Raw genomic sequence first — 9,819 nt, 5'->3', positions numbered from 1 at the left:
CCACCCAATTAATGCGAGATTGTGGCAATTGTCACATTGCTCTCAGGAGCCGCCACAGTATGGTAATATGAGCAAAACAAAACTACTAGGCTGCTACAGCAGTAGCAAATTCAAAAAGTCCCAGGCAGACTTCAGTAATCCAGCTGGGAAAACTGCTTTGACAACCAATGCTCTTGGTATTTCTTTTAATATATATTCATTTGCATGATTTAAAAATAAATATTTTGAACACTTGAATTTTGAGCCATGTAGAGTTATTTTCCAAGAAGAAAAGTCTGGGAGTACATCCATAGGTGGAGACAAAATAGAGTTTGAGATCCCTACTTCTTATATCTTTGCTACTGATAATAGCTTGCTCTCCCTGTGACTTGTTTATTGCAACATTCAAAGGATTTATTTTTTTATCTTAATGTTCAGAATTTTGCACTTCTGTGCTCATGTCTGTATTTTTCATTCTGTTTATTATAAGAGATATACACTTATGGACTTGTGCAGACAGAAGAGGTAAACTCAGGTGCTATGACAATATAGTCTTTAGATTGGATACCAGTTAACCCCACTATTAGTGGTACATTACAGTTTATGAAATGTATGGTAATTTTGATATTATCACATCACTTACTCAATTATTTCCAAAAGAATCTCTATGTAAATGAGTTTAATAATGAGACACAGGGCAAGCTAGGAATTAGGCAGTTTTAGGGACACTGCAGGAGGGGACCTCAGAGAATTGAGGAAGGCTTCAGAGATAAGGGCAGCAAGAGGAGTGTAACTAATTCCACCTGGAAAAGCAAACATCCCAGGACCAAGGACAACATTGTTAATGCTGGCCTTGGTTTCCTTCAAGTGATAAAGGGAGGTAGAGATTGGGGAAATGGAGAGTGGTTTAATTTATGGACAACTTAGAAGGGCAGCTGTTTAACTTCAATGCAGGGCTGCTCATCCAGAGGACTGGGCCATAAAGATAAAGATGCCACAAATGGGGAAAGACAGACCTGCTAGATAAGGAATGTGAACATCCCCCACTCAGTAGCAAATTAAGTGAAACAGCCGGGAACTAACCAATCACAAAGAGACTGGTGGAGCTTTAGAATAATTAGGGAATGAAGGTATATATTCCCTGAGACACGACTCCACTTTGGCTTCCTTGCCCCTCCAGGCCTGGCCTGTTCCTGGCCTGGGAGTCCCACTTTATTTCTGTTCTTTGTCTCCTCAATAAACTTTTTCTTTCTCTAAACAAACCTGCCTCTTCCCCCTTGCTTGCCTGAAAGTCTGCGAAGTTCCTGCTGTGGCTTCGTAAGACCCTAACCCATGGGGGTCTAGTGGCTGGGACTCAGCGCTGCCCCTGCAGCCTGGGATCTGTTCCTGGCTGAGAGACTAGGCCTGACAATTCTGGTATCAATAAGATCATTTTAAATGGGTAAAATGTCTTTGCTAATCCTTCAGTACCTTATAAACATAACATTCATTTTTGGTTGATTCACATTTCCACTTATCTAGATATCATTAGCTAAGACTGTGTTTATAATTTAAAATAAAACTGTTAATTACAAAGACTTTACAATCACATTCATAGGACAAGGTAACAACAGAACATATCATTGTCTGTTATTTGTAGTATTTAAAAAATTTTATTAACATTTTATATACATTTTAATAAATAAAAAATCTGTCATATAATAAACATTCAAATTATTTGTGGATAAGTTAATTAATGGAGGCATAGATTTTATTATATTTTCAAATGCAAACTAAAAATCTTTAAGTGTTTTATAAATGTTTAAGTTCATCACTTCTTAGATTGTGAATATTTTTATGTATGTATTTAACTCAGGATTATACTAAGGATGCCAATATTTTACTTTATTAATCTTTTTTGGATTAATAAAGCAAATACATACAGTAAATGGTATTGAGAATATAGTCATTTCATTTTGAATTACAAGCGTATATTTTTTCCTATAAAACAAGGGAAAGTATTTTGATTCACTAAATAACTGTAGTGTCTATTGATTTCTCTTGAGAGTCAATAAGAAAAAAATATAATTAGGAAACATTCTGATGTTGAGTCCAAATTTTCCCCAATGTAAAAGCTAATAGTGCCTAATTTTCAATGGGATTCATTATACTATAGTACAAAAAGAAAAAGAAAATTAGTGAGTAGTCCTCATTTCTTTACCATATATTCAACAGTTTTCTCTAAGGATAATCATTGCTTATGGTACTTATCCCTTTAGTAATAATTGTTCTGTATACTCTTGGAAATCAAGCTAAAAATGCACCAAAGATTATTGTTAATGAGACTCCTTGGGCATCCACTATGAATGGTTAGTCTGTCTCAAAAAGTGGTAGAATTAACAAGGTAAATTTGTGGACTAAAATAGGAAATGACCTTTTTTCACTTTGGCTACTATGTCTAGATTGCTTGACTTTTTGTTCAAAAATATTTATTATGGCAAATACGTTTTCTATCTATGTCAATAATGACTCAGGAAAAGCTAGTTTAATTGCATACAGAGGTTCAAACATAGTTTCAAGTGGGATTTAGGATTTATTAACAGTCTGTGTTCATACCAAATAAACAGGAGTTTAGTTATATTCACTTTAAAATTATTTAAAAGAAAATGATACTCTATGACGCCAATTCTAGGTGATTCACTGCAGGGAGCAGCTAGCAGAGAAAAGGAAAATAAAGAAAGTATTTTAAATGTATAAAGAATAAACATATGTGAGGGGATAAAATGACAATGTATGAGAATCAACAAAAGACTTTATCTGGGAAAATAAATATAGGACCAATATTTGATTTGAAAATTAATTATATTTTCTCATCATTGCAGAAGATATTTTGAATGTGATTTATGAAAAAGATAGTATACATGAAAAAGATAGCATATCCTAAGGAAAATAGATCAAATAATAGCTACTCAAAACTATTGTGGAGAAATATATAACACATTGCTGAAAGATTTTAAAATAAACTCTATATATATAAACAGTGATAACTGTTTATATATATAAAAATATTATATATATTATATATAATATTTATATATATATAAATATATATATATTAAAAATAAACACTCTACAAACTTGGTCTTTAAATCAAAACAATTCCAAACAAAATTAAATCATCAGCTAATTGTAATGTTTTTGTGAACTAACCTAGAAAAGACTGGGCCTCCCTGGTGGCACAAGTGGTTGAGTGCTGCACTGAGAGCTGTCTGCAGCCTCTGCAGCGAGGGTTCGATCCTGGCGAGCCAGTGAGAATCTCACATGGAGCAGCAGATCTCTCCTGTCTCGCCCGCTGCTCCCGTCAGCAGGGTATGTCAGTCAATCTGGCTGTTCTGCTCCCCACTCTGTCTCTGGTGAATCCTCTGACTCCTTCTCCCCGCACCTCTGACCTGTATATCCCAGCTCTTACATGCGTAAATAAATAAATATTTTTTAAAAAAGGAAAAGAGTAGCTCTCACCATGTAAATCTGTTGGACTGCTCCAGGGTTCAAATCCTCACTTTGATTTTCCAGTAAACTCTTTGTCTAACTGTAGTGGAGACTTTATTTTCAGTTATCAGTCTAGTAGCACAAAAGGACTGCCCAAGACCACAGGGAATGCTAAAGAGAGCAGAAGTTCTATCAGTAGGTACCTCTGAGCCATCCAGCACCCCTAACCCAAGGCCTGTAGGGTGTGGGTCCTTTCTGGATCTAGGATTGATGGTCCTTGGTTTCGGGTGATGGAACTCTAGACTAGTACTCAGGTTAAAGGAGTAAGTTTTCAGCTCAAACTGGCATGTTACTCAGACAGGCAATGGCCTTTGCAAGTGGTTCCCTAAATGGAGATTACTAAGATTTCATTCCTAATATATTTTCATACACATCTTTAGGCTCTGCCTTTTATTTTATAAGAAACATGCACTGACTGTACAGTGATTGGCATCTTGGAAACAAAGAGCTGCAAACTTGGTGGGCCTGATGAGTTACAGGGCAAACTATAGCTTCTAAGGTTAGAATAGAATGGGAAAAGCCTGAGAGGAATAAGGAAGTCTCCAGAGATAAGGGTAACTAACAAATTCCAAAGGGAACTAATCAAACACCCCCAGGACATGAAGCAACCGGATATTCAGAAACACGGGCAATAAAGAAAAAAGACTCTAAGATAATGCAAGGACTCAATAAAATGCAAGATGTAATTCTGGGCACAGAGACTTTAAGACAGAGTGAGTGAGACCACCTAGAACTAACCAATCACAAGAGACTTATGGGGCTTTAGAATAATTAGAAAAAGACAATATGTATTTCCTGAGGCACAACTCCATTTAGGCCTCCTTGCCCCTCCCTGGCCTGGTTCCACAGACCTGGAAGTCCCACTTTCTTTTTTCCTTAATAAACTTTTCCTTGTATCTATTTCTATAAACAAACCTGCCTCTTAGCTTGCTTGCCTGAGAGTCAGCAAAGTACCTGCTGAGGCTTCGATTGACACCACCCCATGATGGTCTAGTGTCTGCTACTCAGCCCAGAACCCTCAGTCCAGGGTCCATTCCTGGTTAGGAACTAGACCTGAAATTATGTTATATTGGGTCAAGCATTTAAAATTTCTTAGAACACTTGCCACCTAAAATTAAAAAAAGTCTCCCATGTGAGGCATTAGTGATGGGCAGGCACAGATTTAGCACCCAGCAACTGAAGAAATGTCCTTGTGTCACAGGGTGGTCCATGTAACAGGGTGGAGTCCAGGAAAAGGGGAGGGTCCAGGTTCCCTCCCCCACCAAAGGGAGGGTGGAGCTGAGCAGGAGAAGAAAAAAAAAAAAATTGGAGGGGAAACTGGGGAAGGAAGGAAGAAGGATGGAGAGCAAGAAGGAGACCTGGAGGAGGCACGTGGAGCAGAGAGACATGTTAATAAACTGCACTTGCCTTTTAGTCCTGGACTGGTTGAAACTGATGTAGGTGAGAGACCCATGGGAGGTTAACAATGGCAGCGTTAATCTTGATTTTGATTTTGTTTTTCTTTTCAGACTTATCTGTTTCTGACCCTTCTCTACGGGTTCCCGCCAGAAGGTGTTTTAGACTGTGGGCCAACCCTGTTTGGCTGGACATTAACCCACTAGGGGATGGGTGATTTTGGATACTAGATTTGGAAACTATATTCTTTCTCATTCCTCCCCTTTCTATACTGCACCCTAATTGTATTAAATTTCCTTTCCACTGAAGGTCGTATGCACATACAAGAGTTTTGTCTTGTATGTTTTGTCTTAATGTGGCAGATGGCAGAACCTATTTAGAGCGGGCAGGTTTCAGGATTCTGGGGTGCCCCTCTCCCTGCCCTGGAACACTACCAGTAAAAGCAGAACATGCTCACCAGTCCTGGAGGAGAGGGAAGTTGGCAGCTTTGGGAACCTGACCTGGTCATACATACCACGTTAACAGGCAATTCACTTTCTTTGTACTTCCAAACAAGTGCATTTTACAATTTTGTTTATATTTTGGGAAAATATCATTGCCAATGTCCCATTTAAAATTAGGATTTGGGGCTCTCTGCTGGCGCAAGGGATTAAGCACTGCACTATGAGGCAATCCGCAGCCTCTGCAACAGAGTTTGATCCCTGGCCAGCCCCAGAGAAATCCACATGGTGAAAACAGACCTTTCCTGTCTTGCTAGCTGCTCCCCTCAGCAGTGTATTTCAGTCTGTCTGCCTGTTCTATTCCCCACTCTGTCTCTGGTGAATCCTCTCACCCCCTATACCTCTGGCCTGTATGCCAGTTCTTGTATGCATAAATAAATAAATAAATCTTTAAAATAAAATAAAATCAGGACTTGCATCTTTTTTCACTCTACTTTGGATCTCTGTTGGACTATTTTATGAGCCCATTGATCATCTCTAGTGGGAAATAAAACAAAGTCACTACAGTCAGCATCAATATAACTGTCATTTGCTCTAAATAGTTGCTTGTTCCTTTTGATTAATTCTCAATGAACTTAGTATTTCATATGAGTTTGATATATAATTCTTTTCTGTAACCCATGACTTGGTTATAAAAATTACACAATTTGTAAATGAGGAGTTTATTTCATGTTTTTATTGCCATTTATTGATTTCCAGCTAAATAAAACATTATTCTTTCCCAGACTCTCTTTCTTCACTTTTTTGTTTCTCTTACTGGTACATTGATGAATCTGGTACACACTTACAAACTTAGCTAATAACTAGTATTTTATTGAGTTTGTTTGACAACATAAGGTTTAAATGGTCATATAATTTCTGGAAGCTGAGGATTTGGACCCCAGTTTAGAAACTCAAGAGTTTTTGACATAGTTTGTGTTAAGTGGTTGAAATGTTCCAATGACTCTTCTTAGATATAGGGATAGTATGTTAATATTGAAATATTTTCACAATAGGATTATAATAAAATGAAATTAAAGAGAGTACATATCAATTTCTAAGCCAAAGTCATAAATTATATCTAACTTTAGTGACAAATTCTGCTTTCTCATGCCACATTTTGTATTTGGCATGTATTATACATATTTCAATTAAGCTGATTCAAAACTGTTTCAATAACGCTATACATTCCACTGAAGCTACATATTTACAACAAACATCATTGTATATTTCTCTTCTACAGATATATAGTATCACATCAATTGAAAATTTAATCTTTTTCCCATAAACCTGATGATTGATGCATTACCTCTTTGACATTCTCTATTTGACTAATAACTGATGAAAATATTGATCAAAACACAACCTAAAGGCATACATTCAAATCTTCCTTTTATTTCTTGCCTTCACTTATTTTAATAAATTGCTCAAAAGCCATTGAATAGAGCAAAACTGATTGATATGGGTTTTTTTGGGGGGGTAATATGGTAACATTAAATATTCAAGTGAAATAAAAACATGGGGAAATTAAAAGTTAAAAGCAATAGAGATAGATAGCAAAAAGGTAAATAAAACATTGTTTTTAATATTTTCAGCTTCTAAAGAAAGAAGAGAATAACAAAATCACACTCAATATAATATTTAGGAGTTTCAATTTTTCAATTTAATTTTCTTTTGAGTTAAATAAAGATAAAAATGCTATGAGCTGTAAGCAAGAACATATGATTAAAAAACTTTTAAAAATAAAAATAGCTTTAAATATACAAAATTTATTAGGAAGTCCATGTTTCATGAGTATTAAAAAAACAACATCATTAGTGACAATAGCTCCCAAAGCTGAAAATATTTGTAGGTTTTGTAAAGGAGAGGAATTCAATGTAGAACTAAATGACAAAGCAGAGACCATGACTTAAAAAGTCTAAAAAATAAGCTTATAATAACATTTTATCATCCAAATATTGTTTATATTCTTAAGTTTTATTGGAAATTAAAGTAGTTAATGGAAGAAATATAGTAGTCATATTAATTTATGAAACATCTGAGGACATATGATTCCATCAAATACACAGAAAAGAGATGGGGACAGCAGTCAGTCAATGAGCAGGTAGATGGTGCAGAAAAATGAAGGAAGTTACTCAATGAAGTAGAAACATCTCTCAGAACTTACCATTGGCAGCAGGGCCTGCGGGCCAGGTAATCATTGTGGTCTTATGGGAAGAAAGCATGGTTCTCAGGTGCATAGACATCACCAATGTCTCATGAATGTCCATGTGGCCCAGGTCACTCGGGTGGTCCAGTGAAGGCACTGGATGGTTGAGATGGATGGTCTTGTGATAAGCCATAAAATCAGGTAAGCCACATCACAGATGACATGAGCATTACAGTTCATCAGATGAAACATCCATGGAAATGGGAAGAGAAAGAACATGGGGCCTTTCCTTCAAAAAATATGTGTCTGTCACCTTAGCAATCCCATGCACCCCATTTCCTTCAGAATTCTACAATGCTGATTCCCTATCTACCCCCATAATAATAATAACGCTTAGCTTTAACGTTAAGATTTGTTGAATTGAATTTTATTGGCAATTGATAAATTTCTATATGGAAGAAATTCATGAGTCTATTTTTACATATGTGTAGAATTCATCCATTGAAGTTGATCTGCCTTTTTTACAATTGACCCTATAATAACTCTTCACAGAAACAATAAATGGACAATTACATACATTCTATCAATATATGGGTAGTTTCAAGTGATATGGCAATTTTTGTTTCTAAATAGTCACTTTTCCACCTCTAATCAAGATTTCATTGCAAGTAAGTCCTATTTTGAGGGTTCAAATAAGTCATATTTTGAGGGTCCAAAGAAGATATAGAATGATTAAATGAAAGCTCCATGTTATTATATAAGCTTGGTAATTTATACCTATTTCATTGATTATACAAAAATATTAAAGAATTGATTACTTAGAAAAATGTAATAAAAACTGTAGATTTGAATCAACCTTCAGAAGACTTTAATTCAGAAAATGATCTAATCAGAGAAATGAAGGTCTCCTTTTCCTGGTCATCACACTCCACAAAGCCTTTTTTACTTCCTTGTTCCTGAGGCTGTAGATGAGCGGATTCAACATGGGGATCACCACCGTGTAGAACACAGAAGCCACTTTGTCCCGATTCAGGGAGTAGCTGGTGCTGGGTCTCAGGTAAGTGTAGATGGAGGTGGAGTAGAACAGGATTATAGCTGTCAGGTGAGAGGCACATGTAGAGAGTGCTTTGTGTCTTCCTTCCCCTGAATGCATCCGGAAGATGGAAAACAGAATATAAGAGTAGGAAGTGAGAATTACCAACAGAGCTCCAACCATATTCACTCCAGCAAAAGTGGAAAAGATGCTTTCATTCAGGTGTGTGTCAGAACAGGAGAGCCTGAAAAGTGGAGGGCTGTCACAGAAGAAGTGGTGGATGACATTGGAATTGCAGAATGGCAAGGTGCTCACGTAGCTTGTGTTAACCATGGAGTTCAGCAGTCCTGCTGCGAAAGCCCCTGCTGCCATCTTAAGACAGACAGCTGGTGTCATGGTCAAGGAGTACAGAAGGGGGTTGCAAATAGCCACGTACCGGTCATAAGCCATCAACCCAAAAAGGATGCACTCAGTGGTGGCCAAGGCGATAAAGAAGTACATCTGCAGAAAGCAGCCAGTGAAAGAGATGGTTTTCTTCTCTGATAATAAATCAGCCAGCATCTTTGGGGTGATGGTGGATGAATAACAGATGTCTACAAAGGACAGGTTAGCCAGGAAGAAATACATGGGTGTGTGTAGTCGGGAGTCAATCCTGATTAAAAGAATCATTCCTAAATTCCCCACAACTGTAAGTGTATAAATCACCAAAAAAAGCAAGAAGAGGATAACCTGGAGTTCCAAAGTGTCTGCTAATCCCGACAGGATGAACTCAGTCAGTGAAGTATAATTTTTTCTGGCCATTTATCCCCAATATAATTTGCTTAAACTGGCATTTAATTGTAAATATTTCCTTCCTCAGATCTTTACAAGTGAAAATAGAAAAGTTAATGAGGATGTGCATACATGGAAAAAGAAAACAAAATAATACACCATAGCAATTAGAGTAAATGAAGTAAGAGAACATTTGGTGGACAAATGCATAAGCATTTAAATTTAATAAGCAATTGTCTTCATTGACTCTGGGTGTAGGGTACCTAAATAACTGATTTAAGAACACATAATCACTTTTGTTTCTGCAAATGCAACATAGGCTGTTCTAATCTTTCTCAAGCAACCCATGTCCAAAATGCAGAGGATAGAAATACCCTTGCTGAAGTCTCTCCCATCCTTTGATCAGGCATGTGAGCTTAACTTAATTGTATTTTTTCCCACTGTAAGATCTCTCTCTATATTCTTCAACTCTAAAATTCATGCAG

General features: G+C 36.7%; 1 protein-coding gene across 1 annotated transcript; it reads right to left on the bottom strand.

Annotated features, from left to right (window-relative positions):
- Nucleotides 1-8,419: 8,419 nt before the first annotated feature.
- On the bottom strand, nucleotides 8,420-9,405 carry OR5F1 (olfactory receptor family 5 subfamily F member 1; the record flags this gene model as incomplete). The annotated part of the gene is made up of 1 exon (XM_084233219.1): nucleotides 8,420-9,405. The coding sequence occupies exon 1, from the start codon at nucleotides 9,362-9,364 to the stop codon at nucleotides 8,420-8,422; it is 945 nt and encodes a 314-aa protein (XP_084089345.1). The 5' UTR covers nucleotides 9,365-9,405.
- Nucleotides 9,406-9,819: the final 414 nt, after the last annotated feature.

This window comes from Talpa europaea (genome assembly GCF_964194135.1).
Source record: "Talpa europaea genome assembly, chromosome: 1".
In the NCBI taxonomy this organism is placed as follows: Eukaryota; Metazoa; Chordata; class Mammalia; order Eulipotyphla; family Talpidae; genus Talpa; species Talpa europaea.
Note: the sequence above shows the minus strand (reverse complement) of the source record. Positions and strands in the feature narration are given on the sequence as shown.